The sequence below is a fragment of the Ambystoma mexicanum genome, chromosome 10 (assembly GCF_040938575.1).
Source record: "Ambystoma mexicanum isolate Mex_15411 chromosome 10, UKY_AmexF1_1, whole genome shotgun sequence".
NCBI classification, from domain to species: domain Eukaryota; kingdom Metazoa; phylum Chordata; class Amphibia; order Caudata; family Ambystomatidae; genus Ambystoma; species Ambystoma mexicanum.
Window position 1 is genome coordinate 1,557,254,350 of NC_090932.1, and position 14,079 is coordinate 1,557,268,428.

At 42.8% G+C, this 14,079-nt stretch overlaps 1 protein-coding gene across 1 annotated transcript in view; it reads left to right on the plus strand.

Moving 5' to 3' along the window:
* The window catches only part of YWHAH (tyrosine 3-monooxygenase/tryptophan 5-monooxygenase activation protein eta), a 43,497-nt gene extending 36,479 nt beyond the window's left edge, over positions 1-7,018 (plus strand). Inside the window, exon 2 of the mRNA XM_069619845.1 lies at positions 5,551-7,018. Within this exon, the coding sequence (XP_069475946.1) occupies positions 5,551-6,207 (657 nt within the window). The 3' untranslated portion in view covers positions 6,208-7,018. The remainder of the gene's footprint in view (positions 1-5,550) is intronic.
* The last annotated feature ends 7,061 nt before the right edge of the window (positions 7,019-14,079 follow it).

The following is a 14,079-nucleotide window of genomic DNA, read 5'->3' on the forward strand; positions in this document are numbered from 1 at the left end:
TTGAATGTCGGCTGGTGCCAGATCTAGACAGAAATGCAGAGATATTCACACGCAGAAAGAATGGAAATTCGGCACATCACTTCTAGACAGCGGTGCCAATAACCCACTAACAATTTCACCCCTCTGCATACACTTCTGAAACGCTAACCAAGCACAACCCCATAGCACAAATCGCACAAACTTCACTACACCACAACAAAACAAACCACGCAAAGACCCGCACAAATGCAAATGACGGCTACCAATCGGAAAACGCCCCAAGCCCAGCAAACTTTTCCCTGCTTACTCACACTAACTCTCCCCTTTCCCTTTTCAGAGCTGCCAGGGGACCACTTCGGTGGTGATAGTGCGCAGTACAAATATCCTTTAACATTAAGCATAGTGAATGCTACTTGTTTTCATCTTGTTTGCACGCGCTCACTTTTAAGAAGGGTGGGAAAATGCACGTTCGGTAATTACTGCCTGGGCTCACAAGCACGAATGTTCGCAGGGTTGTAGTGCTTTGAGGCTTTTTACCCGCCATCCCAGGTATGGAGGCAATGGTGACTTAATGATTTTGCTGTGGTTCGTGTTTCAATCAGTTTGTACCGATTACTAATTTAACAAAACTTTGTGGTTATTGGCTACATACAAAAATCTCCAACGCATAGACCATTCTCTCCTCTCAGCAAAACAGCCAGCGCACGCTCAATTGCAAAACAACGTGACTGTTTTTCTTCATTTTAAATGCACTTCAAAGATTTACTTGCTACTTTTGTAAAAAATCTATTTGATTAAATACAAACATTTTTTACTAATTTAGAAGTATGAACATGTATAAAAGACCCAATAGTCTGCAGCTGTAGGTGATCTGTAAATGTAGATCACTAGTATTAAGGGAGGATGAGTAGTTGGAGATCAATATAGTGTTTGCTCAAATTAGGAACTGGAGGGTATTTTTAATTTTTTTTTATGGGTAAATCTTGGCGATGCATCACCAGCACCTCCAAACCACAATGTACCCATACGAAGAAAACCTATCCCTCTAGATGGAGAGCCTGCGGGTGCTGGGCAGACTCAGAGTGAGCAAAATTAACAAACGGGGTTTATGGGTAACGCCCTGAAGCACAGATGAGCTTGGGTCTTGTGGCGGTAACCGCTTCCGTTCAGATTAACAGTAACTGTGCATAACATTTCATATGTACTCAATCACATTAGCTTTTCACGATTGATCAAGCGCTTTAACTCACCATGGAGTGCTTAAAACATTACTGCGACGTTTCTACTGACCCCATTTCACAAACTAATGCTTACATGTTTACAAAGGCCAAACACCTAATGACCAAGTTCATATAATTTAGCCCCCGCCCCAAAAATATTCATGCAAGATGAAGCCGATACAATTTCTGCATATGAACAGTTGTGGGATTTCATTTTGTTTCTGCATAAGAACTATAGTACCAGCTTTTCAGGTAACGCATGCTGTAACTAAAGATGCCAACAATCATTTTAATGTTCCAAAATAATTGCTACAGAAGAGCCAGGATGCCACCCCACCACAATCTCGTATCTCCATTGTCATGCCGCCCCTGTTCTCAACGTGCAGGCTTCTTTCGAAGTGTTAAATACCTTTTCCACAGCAGCCCATGATACGAAGGAATCGTAGCTTTCTGCTGTTTGAGGGACATGTTTTGATGAAAGGAGGAAGATTTTGTTCTGCCCTGTCTTTGTGTGATGGTATTGCTTTTCTGAAGCAGCATTGATCCAAGTCCAGATGCCCGTTGCCAAAGCACGAGGTTTCCTGTCGTGGACTTGGAATAAGTTGGTGCATGCTGAAAAATGTAGTCATGGCTTTGCACATGGGCTATTTTAATTAAACATGCTTGATACTCGTTTGCTAAGGCCACATTTAAACTAGGAACCATGTTTCCAGGTCTGATATCTGCAATCGCTGGGGTTACTGCGAGTCTGCAGCACTGCAGGAATGTTCGTTTACAGGGTCCTGTCTGGTGTGGTACAGCCAGGACACTCGTGCACGTGCATTGCATTAGTGGTATTAGCACCACGTCTCACTGTATTCGCAAAAACAGCAACTTAGTCACTTGGTAGCATGCCCCCACGCTTATGGTGCAGTATTCTATAAAACTTTGTTCTGTGGTCGAGCAGGAACCTGTAAGAAAATACTGCGGTGCCCAGACGAGTACTGTGCGTAAAGGACCATGGAAAACATCTGCTGACGCAGCCATCTTGTGCCAAAAAGGGGTATCGGTTGTGCTGCTTTAAAGTCTTCTAGCACACATGACCTTTACAATCCTAGTACTGCACTTCCCTCACCACACCAAATCTGGTCTCTCCTAATGGAAGGCAATGTTGTAGGTACCCTTACCTACCCTAGTACTGCATACTTTTTACTCTAACCCCTTCACAGCCCGAATCCTTCTGGACTGCCAATGTTTTAATGCTTTCTGAACCTTCGAGTTTACATTACATGTTGCTCTTTATATGGCAGACACCATTGCCTCCAGGTAGCTCAGAAAATGTGTTGGCTCTTTAAGGAGCTAGTGGTTCCCACCCATCACCCCCTCGGTTACAATCCCTTAAGGGGTGACAGTGCTTGACTGCAATGCGGATTACCATGAAAGAAGTCCTTCTCAATGTGAATATTGCAAGGCCTGGTCAAGAATGAGTGTCCAACAGTAGGTTTGGCATATAGGTAATGCACACTGTGCTGGCTTTGCATGTTCCTTGGACTGAGCAGGCCCCTCTTTTGGAGGGGTATGGTTTAATTGTGTTGGATTTAAAAGCACACGAGGTTTCAGGGTTTAGAAATTGCTATTTCTATGTATTGCTACTGGGTATACTATTTACCTTGATGCGAACAGCTACCAGAAGCTACTTTTGACTAACCTAGAAGACCAGTAAAGCATGATGAATGACATGCAGTGGACAGAGTTATAGTTTGCACCTTATGTGGAAGTTGTCAGTGGTATGCTATGTGTTATCTCCTCATTCTACAGCTGTTAGGTATTCTCTTTCTACAGTGGAGAAAGAAAAGCGAGTTGGCTCAAAAGTTGGTGTCTGCCACGTTTGTATGCATGCTGCTACCTCTTTCCAAGTGATGAAATAACAAGTAGTGACCGTTAAAGAAGTTGCAGCAAAGATAAGGAATGACTAAATGGGGGGTGGGGAGGGGAGCAGCAAGACCTACAACTGACAGGAAGTTCCCGAAAGAGAAGTAGAGCAACATGTCATTTATCAATAAAGCCAATCGGGAATAAACCGAAATGCAGAGCACTTAAGTGTATTTAACAGTCCGAAGGGGAAAAAAGGAACTTTCACTAACTTATGGCCTGCAAGGTGGGCATATTTACGGATGTCCGTAAACGCAATCTTCACCTGAATGGGGGAATCCTGGAACGTGTTTTTAGACTATCAAAATGATTGGTAAATGTAGCTCAATTGTTTCTTTATTTTTCTGTCCATCTTCTGGACGTTTATATTTGAGTGATAATGGCTCCATCTCTGGCAGGGCCAAGGTAGTTGTGAACCTTTGAAAACTCTACTTCATATTCCTTCAGTTTACTTACAGTTTGACGCATCCTCAAAGCAGGATATCTCGGTTGGCATGGTGGATGTCTGACTAGTGCAGATGGACTCTATAGTGGGGTGGAGTTGTAGGTTAGTGGATACATGTCTGTAAGATAGTAAGAATCCTTCAGGTTGGGGTGCACCTAATCGAACTCGAGCCTTGCTTGATGTATAGGGTAACTCTGTCTCAAACTCTATCGCAATGGTAAGTCTGTCTCAAAGTTTCAATTGTTCCTGTCTTGCCCGGGAAAGTATTTCTTTTAGAAATTGTAATTCATTTATATACAGGAGGAACGATGCTCTTTCGCTCACAAAAGAACGTACAGTAGTTAGGCACATTCTGACCAGGTTGTGGCGGGGAGTAAATGGAACAGTCACCAGGGACATACATAGATGGACAACCAACATTTTTAAGCATAGGTAGGCATTACGGACAGCTGGGCTCAGGATTCAAGAATGATGGGTGAAGTGCTGGCAGAGTGATACTTCTCTTTTGGATTAGTCCGCTAGCTTGCTTCGCCCATTGCATCAAAAGGAGTATAGAGAACTGCGTCAGGCGCTATAATTCAGTTGTACCTCATGAAGGTGCATTCTTTGGTTCAGTTGAATGTACTGTCCTTTATGTTGAGTCACTGCGTGCTACCTGCTCTCCCCTTTTGAAATCTCGAGTGTGGGGAGTAAATTGCACTACACACAGTGCACATGTTTCCATGTGGTGGTGCTCAGACAGGGTACTGTTAATGTTAAAGGTATTTATATAGCACGCCGTCACCAACGGAGTTGGTCTTCTGGCGCTCAGGCGGATCTGTAAAGAAAGGTGGACGGGGTGGTTTAGTGGGGAAAGAGGGCGTAGGAAAGGGAGAGATGGTGTACTGTTGGCAGCTTCAGTTGTGGCGTAACACACATCTGGGTAATTGATGGTTTTAGATAACACTGGTTAGCATGTGCATCGGAATTTGTTATTTCATATTATGTGAAACCAGTTATTATAAAGTAGCTTTAACACTATATAAACCTCAAAAATGCAGACATTCACTATCTCAGGGCGAGAATCCATTTGTCACTTTCCTTACAACCACAACTTGTCTGCCCAAAAGTATAATAGAAGAAAGTATTGTAGTTTGAATGCACCAATCGACACATTTATTTAAACAAAACGGAATGCTTGTTTTTAAACATTACCTTTAATATCGGGATTATATGGTAAACCTCTTCCAAATGAAAATCTTAATTTCCTCATTAGTTTTGAAGCAGTTATAATCTTCACCTTAAATGTTCTTGTATTAAGCCTTTTTTTTTGTTCAAGTCGCATCTTCCAGAATACATTTTTATCTTAATTTTCTCATTGATTATTGGTTCTTTTATTTTTCACCTCTACACGGTTCACCACCTTGGTGGATCTTCAGGAGGATTTACTTAATGTATTACAGTTCTATTGGAAATGGAACAAATGATTAGATTAACGTTATTTGTTCCGAAAGTATTACCAAAATGATTTGGTAAATGTTTACATTTTAATATTTTCTCACTAAATTACAGTATACATCTTATATTTCGAAAAAGGGCACTGAGGGATGCCAAAATCAATACTATAAATTGTATTGCATAACACAATTTGAATTTTAAATATTCTGCATCCAGAAGCAGTTTTAAATGCAGAGTAATTCACTGGCTGTTGCCACATGTGGTCTATTTATGGGGAAAGTGGGTATATATATGTTTTCTTTTACGTTCTTGCAAATAAATGATTTCAGATCCTTGTTTGTAAACAAGATTAAAACTTGTCTTCATTTTCATGTCACTGATTCTTTTAGTGCTCACCGTAATTAATTTCTTACTATTGACAATATGCAGTGTTCTTGCTTGTTTGACAGTTTTGCAAATGTTTGTTAATTTAATTGTGAGGAATAGAGCGGGCACTCTTCACTTAGTGCTAATTTGCAGTTCTATATATGAGAAACTAACTTTATAATGTTTTCACAGGTGACTGAGCTGAATGAGCCCCTCTCCAATGAAGATAGGAACCTGCTATCTGTGGCCTACAAGAATGTTGTTGGGGCCAGGCGGTCGTCCTGGCGTGTGATCAGTAGTATCGAACAAAAAACTATGGCTGATGGCAATGAGAAGAAGCTAGAGAAGGTAAAGGCTTACAGGGAAAAAATCGAGAAGGAACTGGAGACTGTCTGCAATGATGTGCTATCACTACTAGATAAGTTCTTGATCAAGAATTGCAACGACTTCCAGTATGAGAGCAAGGTCTTCTACTTGAAAATGAAAGGCGATTACTACCGTTATTTGGCTGAGGTTGCATCTGGTGAAAAGAAAAACGGTGTGGTGGAATCTTCTGAGGCGTCGTACAAGGAAGCCTTTGAGATAAGCAAAGAGCATATGCAACCTACTCATCCAATTCGACTAGGGCTGGCTCTCAACTTTTCTGTGTTCTACTACGAAATCCAGAGCACCCCGGAACAGGCCTGCCTTCTAGCCAAACAAGCCTTTGATGATGCCATAGCTGAACTGGACACGTTAAATGAGGACTCTTATAAGGACTCTACCCTTATCATGCAGCTGCTACGGGACAACCTTACACTCTGGACGAGTGACCAACAGGATGAAGAAGCGGGAGAAGGCAACAATTAAGCGGCTTTGCTTTGCACCGCTTTCCATTGTCCACTTCATGATCGCCCTTCCCATCACCACCAATACCTTCTTGCCAAACACAAAATGTAATAGTGCTAAATATATCCTTCTCGGCACATTTGCTAAGATCTACTTATGAAGGCAGATCATGATGCACTTTTGTGGGCATTGTTTGTGTTGGTGCATCAGGCCTCCTTGCTTTAGTTACACTTGAAGGTTATTCAAAAAAGAGATCTATATATATGAGGCATTTTCGTTTGCCTATGATTTTAACTATGGGCCGAATGATGGAAAGCAGTCTTTCCAGGAGATCTTCTAATTTCAGTTTTTAAAAGCAATGGTGTTTGTTTTGAAAAGTGCTCTTTGTGCATGCAGATATTGAGCCCCCTTTCCCTGCCTTCTAAAGAAGCATCATTGAAACAGGCCAATGTAACTGGTGCTGGGGGAAGCTGGTGTTAAATGACTCCTCCGTCCTGCTTTATCTGCTTCAATTGACTGTTATGCTTGAGGATTGCATAGGTTGGTTTTTGCCTTTTTTAATTAACTTATAATGTGCCCATTTGTTTTTAATGAAATACACCACCTTATTGTTCTGATATTTTTGCTGTTTGTCAGATCTGAATAAGTATGAAGATTCCTGAATTTTATTTAATTGCAATCAGCGTGTTTCTTAGTTGTCAGTGTACCTTTCTGAACATGCCATAAATGTGTGCATTTGCCCATGTTAAGATGGATAAAGATAAAATGCCAGACCTGAAAGATGTTTTGGAATTTGATGGATAAAATAAATGCTGCTTTGGGAATATCTCCACATGAGCTTTCCCTGTCTCTTCTTTTAATAGGAGAAAAATTGAATCTATTAGTGAGCCTATTTGTAGGTTGCTTGGCGTGGGAGAATCTAACTGCCTGCAAAATGACTCTTAAAACGTAACTATTTCAGTTTGGTTCTCTTGCTTGTTGAAAGTCACGAGTGTTGGAGACATCTAATATCCTAAAATATGGTAATTGGAATGTTTGAATTGATTGGCAGTCAGGAGTGTTCTGCTTAGTCGTGACATTCCAACTTGATGGCTGGTTTGATCTTTACCCTCAGGACTTGGTAGATCACAAGGTCACTTAAGGGATCCTTGAATGTGATGCTGTATGTACTGTGCCACATTGCTTTGTAACTGTTTTCCCATAAATAAGGTAGTAATTACAATTTACCTAAGTTCCTGAATTAAAATGTACTCCTGACCTTGATGTGTAAAGTATATGGTTTCCTCTCCATTGCTGATTTTGCCATTTATCTGCTCCCAATATGGTAGTAGTTGGTAAGTATATGAAATGTTAATATATTTAGCTGCTACGATTGAGATGGGTGAATCGTATTGCTAACAACTGAATAATTCCTTACTCTTGTGAAAGTCCCTCCAGAGGATTCTCAAGCTTTAAATACTTGTGGGAAGTGAGAGAATTTCCTGTTGCATTCTAGCCCCACCTACTTAACAGGCCGTCTTGGAAATACTGCACATGCAACCTCACTCTCTTCTGCCTTCCATTCTACTTTGCTAAAGCCATGTTTCTGGGAGATGGCGGAAGCTGGAAAAATCCTGATGAAATGCACAGCACTGCTCAGCCAGAGGCCTCGGAGCGCTTAATATATAAGACTACAACACAATAGACAGAGACGACATAAATTAAAATTCAGTGGGCATCCAAAAGAAAGCATCAACCCCACCACACACCCTCCACCAATAAAGAAGAAAAATGAAATTCTCCCAAAAACCACACAACAAAAAGCTCAGCAGGTCTTCATCCTCTTGTATCGACTCAGAAATCCCAGAATGTTGCTCTGCCACAGCCAATAACTATACAGTCCGTGTTACTCTACGTACACCAGGATTTGTATTCTCCATAGTATTCTCAAGTCTTGCAGTCTAATTTGGCTATGGCCCACGTTGTGTAGCCAGGATAACACCATGTTTCTTAATGCCTCTAGTCCCAGCCTGCTTGTGTTAGAATCATATTCCTATGGTCCATAATGTGCGTTCTTTGATATGTTAAACATTATTTCAGCTTGGGACCATAAAACAGAAGAAAAAGGATATAAATAAATTGGATTATGCATTACAACCCAGGACCATCTCCAATCTTGTCATTGGGGCTGCCAAAAAAGAACCGTCATGCTCCCCAGTTAAATCTATCCTTTATTCTCAAAGACATCTTCTACACGCACTTTGTGCCATGACTTCAGACATACGGTTGGTCGTCGGTCCCATGTATGTAAGGTGGGGGGGGGAAGAGTACTAAACACACATGGCATCTTTTCCAGTGTCCTTGCTTTAGAGTTATCATAGTCTAGCTCCTTGGTAGCCCCTAAGTCAACACACTTGGGCAGAGGTTCAACAATTTGCCCAAGCATCAGTTAAGCAGAATGGTAGTTGGCATTGTGCAAAAATAACTTTTAGTTCAGTTCCCTTCAAGGGTAAACGATCCAGAGGTAATTTAGCAGGTAATAAAAATATTGATTCCACACATCTCGATTTTGAAGGTTTGAGACAAATGGCTACTTCTTTCAAAAGCGGAACCTGTTTTGTTAAACTGCTCCGGTTCCCAGACAGCAAAGTGGATACTTGAATTAATCCTCTTGTTCTCTGAAGTATGCTGAATAATCTGACTACTCTTGGAAGTGTTTTCCATGAAAGGTAGAGGATTGCGTTCTTAGCCAAATGGCACCATCTGGACAATTCCGGTTTGTAACTTTCGCAAACACTTGGGCGTGGGGCTTTCTCTTTGATGGCAATGGTATGAAATTGTAACTCCATATGATCACATTTAGGTCAAGACCATAAATTGGGTATGTATAGAGATTTATAGATGACAAAGAATCGCTGTAAAATGTGTGGAAGTGATCGATTGTTGGAACATCTTGTCTTGGGCTTGCAGTGCCGAGTGAGTCCTCTGGTGGTTGGTGTTCTTTGATAACTTTTTTCCAAGTTGGGGGTGTTAACCTTTATTTCAAATTCTGAATGGCTTGTTTCTTGACCTTTTATAATGTCTTGATTTCCAGTCTAGTGGCTTTGTAGCGTTGCAATTTGCTGTTTCCCCAGATTGTCTTTTGGCCAGCTTGCCCGGCATTGCAGGTGATGAAACATGGTGGAGGCAGTCATAGAAGGCTGTTAGTCGTTTTTCCTTTCTGACACTTCCACGAGCTGGACTCTGCTGTGTCCATATGGTATTTTCATTTTGGTATTTCCATTAATATTCATAAACATTGCACCTAACTGCCTTTGTGCTCGCAGAACACTTAAGGAAACTGTCATTTTAGCCAGTTGGTGAGTGCATGTTTTGAGGCATGTTTTAGGTCAGTGTGGCACCAGTGGAATTGGAGTAGAAATTTGTTGGGGTCAATTTGTAGGTGTAGAACGCCAAAGCAGTGAGCCCCACATGCATTTCAAAGGTTGAATGTCCAAGCAGGATTGATTGGTTTATTGCATGATGGTGAATAAAAGTAGCATGTTTCAATCTGCTTCAGGCACCAAATGTGGTGGTGGAGGAGGGTTGGATGGGGCTAGGTGATGCAAGTATTGGTTAGGTGATCCCTCCTGCCCTCTCCCCCACAGCAGGTGGGTGTTTGGTGTTTGCATTGGTGAAGCCTTGATGGTATATTCTTCTGTCCTTCGCCCCTCTGAAGAAATGTGTCTGCTGACTGCGCGCTTGCTAAACCAAGAACAGTGGCATTTGCTAATAATCGTGCATACACCTCTGCACTCCCATTCTGCAACGAGTATGAGTAGCCCCAAAACAATCCAGCTTAAGAGGAGGTATAGAATAGCAACTAAGCGAGCAATCCACTCATGCTGGAGTACAACCTCTAAGCGTGGGTCCGGTGATCTAATCCATGTTGCTCTGGTCTTGTTTCCAAGACCAGTGCGTTGCCCCTCAGCTATCCTCCTGGCCAGAATATCACAAAGATTATGCCCAGATCCCTTATTAAAGATCGAGATGCAGCGTCACTTTCAGACTTCCACAGGTGACAAACTACTTTGAACACTAAGATTATTCTGATTCTAATTTTACATTTTAGGACAGTTAATTTTGATTTGTATTTATATTGCGCACCTAACCGAGAGGTAGCAAGGCACAGAGGCAACAAGAGGATTGCAAAGCTTGGTTACATATGAAGGTACGTGGTCCAGCTGTGGTTACAGTGCTAGACGCGTAAGATGGAAACAATGCACGCAGAGGAGGCATAACTTAGTGATAAACAATATAGGCAATATTATATACAAGGAGCAGGTTGTCTCATGACAGATATCTACGTCAAATAGATGACAGCCTAAGTGTGCATATTTGCGAACATAGTGATGTGGTGTAGGGCAACATCAAGGCAGCAAGAGAGCAGGCGGTCGCTATGTGTCGTGAGCCTTGAACCAGTGGATGGTTTTAGATGTAAATTGGCGGTAGGGCAGGTCCTCCCTACAAGTAGGAGGGAGGGAGTTCCAGAAATGTGCTCCTTTTACCGGAAAGCGGTTCCCTCCCGACAGTACGTTTAAACCTAGGCACCAGAAGGAGATTAGAGTTGGCCATCCTGGAGGGGCGAGAGGAAGGTAGGTCTGGTGAATCTAGTGATAAGGTATTGGGGGGGGGGGCTGCTTGGTGGAGGCATTTGTGAGTCAGGGACACTGATTTGAGGAATATTTTGTCTTTAGTGGATAGCCAATTGACGGATCTTCTAGAGTCTGAGATGTGGGCTTGCTTCGGGATGCCAACGGCCGCTCTTAGGGCATTATTTTGAAGGATCTGTATTTTGTTAGTGATATATTTGTTGCAGCCTACATAGTGCGTTGCAATAGTTCAGCTTGGACAGGATCAACACCCTGGCTAGTGTGATGCAGTTGGAAGGAGAGAGAAAAGGTTTGGCTGCTCTGAGTTTGCAAGTATAAGCTGTGGCGGAGGCCATGGCATTAACTTGTTTTTTGAAGGTGAAGTAGAAGCCGAGGGTTTTGACCTCCTTGGCTACCGTGATCTTATTATTGTCAATTACAAAGGAGGCGTAATTTTGGTCCAATTTGCTAAGGTTATGTGGCGATCCCAGAATGAGGAGTTCCGTTTTGTCATCATTCAGGCATAGACCGTGTGAGGCCATCCATGCCTGAATGATGAGGTACACTCCATTGACGAAGGCCAAATCCTTATCGTAATCCCCCGTCAGCAGGATGGGGATCTGGGTATCATCGGCATAATTGGTGTAGGTGATACCCAGACCATCTAGATCATCAAAAAGGGGCTTCGTGAATATGTTGTACAGTGTCGGGGAAACGCATGAACCCTTGGGCACGCCACAGGTGATGGGCGTTGGGTCTGCTGCTAGTAGTGAGAAGACTCTCATTCAATCGGGCGAGCCACTGTAGTACTGCACTCCCAAACTGGAGGCTGTGCCTTAATTTGTTTGTCTCCACTTATCAGTGGAACCACTCCTGTGGTTTTCTTTACTACTCCCCCTTTTTTTACTACCCTCTTGTCGAGTCACAAGCTGGTAGGGTGGTGGAGGAGCATGTGATTGTTCATCGTAGCACCAATGCCATGGGATTCGACCCCACACGCCAACTGACGGGCAATATGTACCTGCATCTCATTTCACATCTCCTCACCTGCGCACATACTGCAACTCTCAGAACTAGACCATGTCCAACAGGAGTGGGTGCTGGTAGTAGTGGCCCTGCTAGTTGGGGCGGTCCTGGGTCAGATAGGGGTGGGATGATTGCGGGATGAGTACATTTCTGAGTGTTGGACTGGGCCGTAAGGTTTGCTGTCGTGGCAAAGAGGTTGTATTACCAGCCAATGAGCTGGACTTGCCACTGTCCTGGGGAGTAATGCAGAAGTGATCTGTGGCACAATGTGCAATCATTGTACACATTCTTGTGCCACAGAGAACCAACTATGCTTGATCATTGCAAGAAGACGGTGCACCAGGGAAGCTCCGCAAGAGTGCAAAGGCACATCAAATTGCCGATTTCGTCTGCCTCCCCATTGACAGTCGCTCATTAGCAAGCTAAAGGTAGTTCCTTGACCAGATGGGTGGTGTCATGGGCGAGGATCTTCTCTGGCCTGCCTTCACCATCATAATGAAACTGTAAAGGTAAAGTAGTCCAAAAAGAATACGAAAGTAATTGCAGGAAACGCTTTTTGTTTGCGAATTATGGCTGGGAGAATTGGACGACTCTAACGCTTAACTGAGGACCATCTCAACACGCCCACACAAAACAACAAAATCAACATGGTCTACAAATACATCATGAATACTAACTTTTCCTTTGGCTACTCTTCATTAAGCCCTAAAGAAAAGTATACATTAAACAATATGATTGCAGGTTCTCGTCTCTTGAACATCAGAATACCACCCCTCAAATATGATACTACTTCATAGTCTGCACAAAATACATAATTTCAATTGGCTGGCACCCTTCCTGTTTTTTAATTTAAAAAAAAGCTCTGCCCTAATTGGACACTGACTCAGCTCGGGCTGTTGCCTCCCACTGAGACAAACCAATCATATGAGTTGAAATCCAGGTCAAAACTTTGTTGCAACCCATGGAAGACCACATTCCCTTCCCCTTAATTGGGCCTCTTGACGTCCAGCCACTTGCACCTGCTCAGTCTGATTCCCATTTTGATACATGTTGCCAACTCCGGACGCTTCTTAGTTATGTTTTCAGTGAATGGCTGCATGAAAAAATGTCTAACCAATACTTTCAGTGGGAGTGCTGTGCTCACAACCTAGTTCATTTTGGCAGTGGTGCTGTCTGGATCCTTCTTGCCTATCTCGCTGTGTCATTCACACCCATCGTATATTAATTTGTCTGTTGTCTGGGGAGGCACTTAAGGTCTAGTCTTATTTTAGGCCCCCCTGAGAACTTTGTTGCTCGCAACAATAGCTGTTCGGTATCCCTTTCCATCCTGACCTTGGCAGCTTGGAGCTTTCTTCCCAAAGGCAGAAAGAAAAGTCAATGAAATGACCATAGCTCAGAAATGAAGCGGTACCAGTCTTCGACCACCCTGCTACTTTTTCTCCATATTAATGTGCAGCGTATGCAGTTCATTTATAGCTTTAGATAAACTCGTTTGCATTGTGCAGCAGCTAGTTCTGATTTTAGCACACAGCCCTCCTTCCATGGCTGGTAGTCGATTGAGAACAGGGTGGTCAATCTATCTGCCTAATTGCCTTGTGACCCTACTCAGTACCGGTAGCGAGCTGCAACAGCTCCCAGTGTAATTTCAATCCATTTGGCATTGGCTATCTGTATACCTGGTGCAAGAAGCCATGTGAAAAAATTGCAGTATTACTGAAAAGGTGATATTCCATCAGTATTTCTGCTAAATGATCAGAGGATTCCTGGGGAAAATAATTATTTAGAGGGTGGCTTTTCAAGTTCAGGGAGTTTTGACCGATGGTATACACTCAAAACACTGACGCAAGATCGGAATGTGGTACCATCAGTGCTGGTGAGTGCAGGGCAATGGGGGAACTCCAGCCCAGCATGGTGCGAGTTTGGTATATGCCAAGGTGCCACTTGCCCAGTAATGGTCCATCAGTGCTGCTGTTAGTACTAGTCTGCTTGGGAGCTCATTGTTCTTATGCACCTTTTTGTTCACTCCCACTTTAACACTACCCTTAGATATCAGACTAAGATAGTTGTGGAAGTGCCTGCACTTTAACGGGTTGTTTTTTCTCACCTATCCACTTAAATGTCTGTACATTACTTTCCCAAATGCTGAAGCATGTTTTGCTTGTATGGATAGACCATTCTGAACATCCCACCAATACTTCGACCCCACATTCCATAGGCCCCTTCACTCACTCCTCCCTATGAAAAACAGCACACTCCT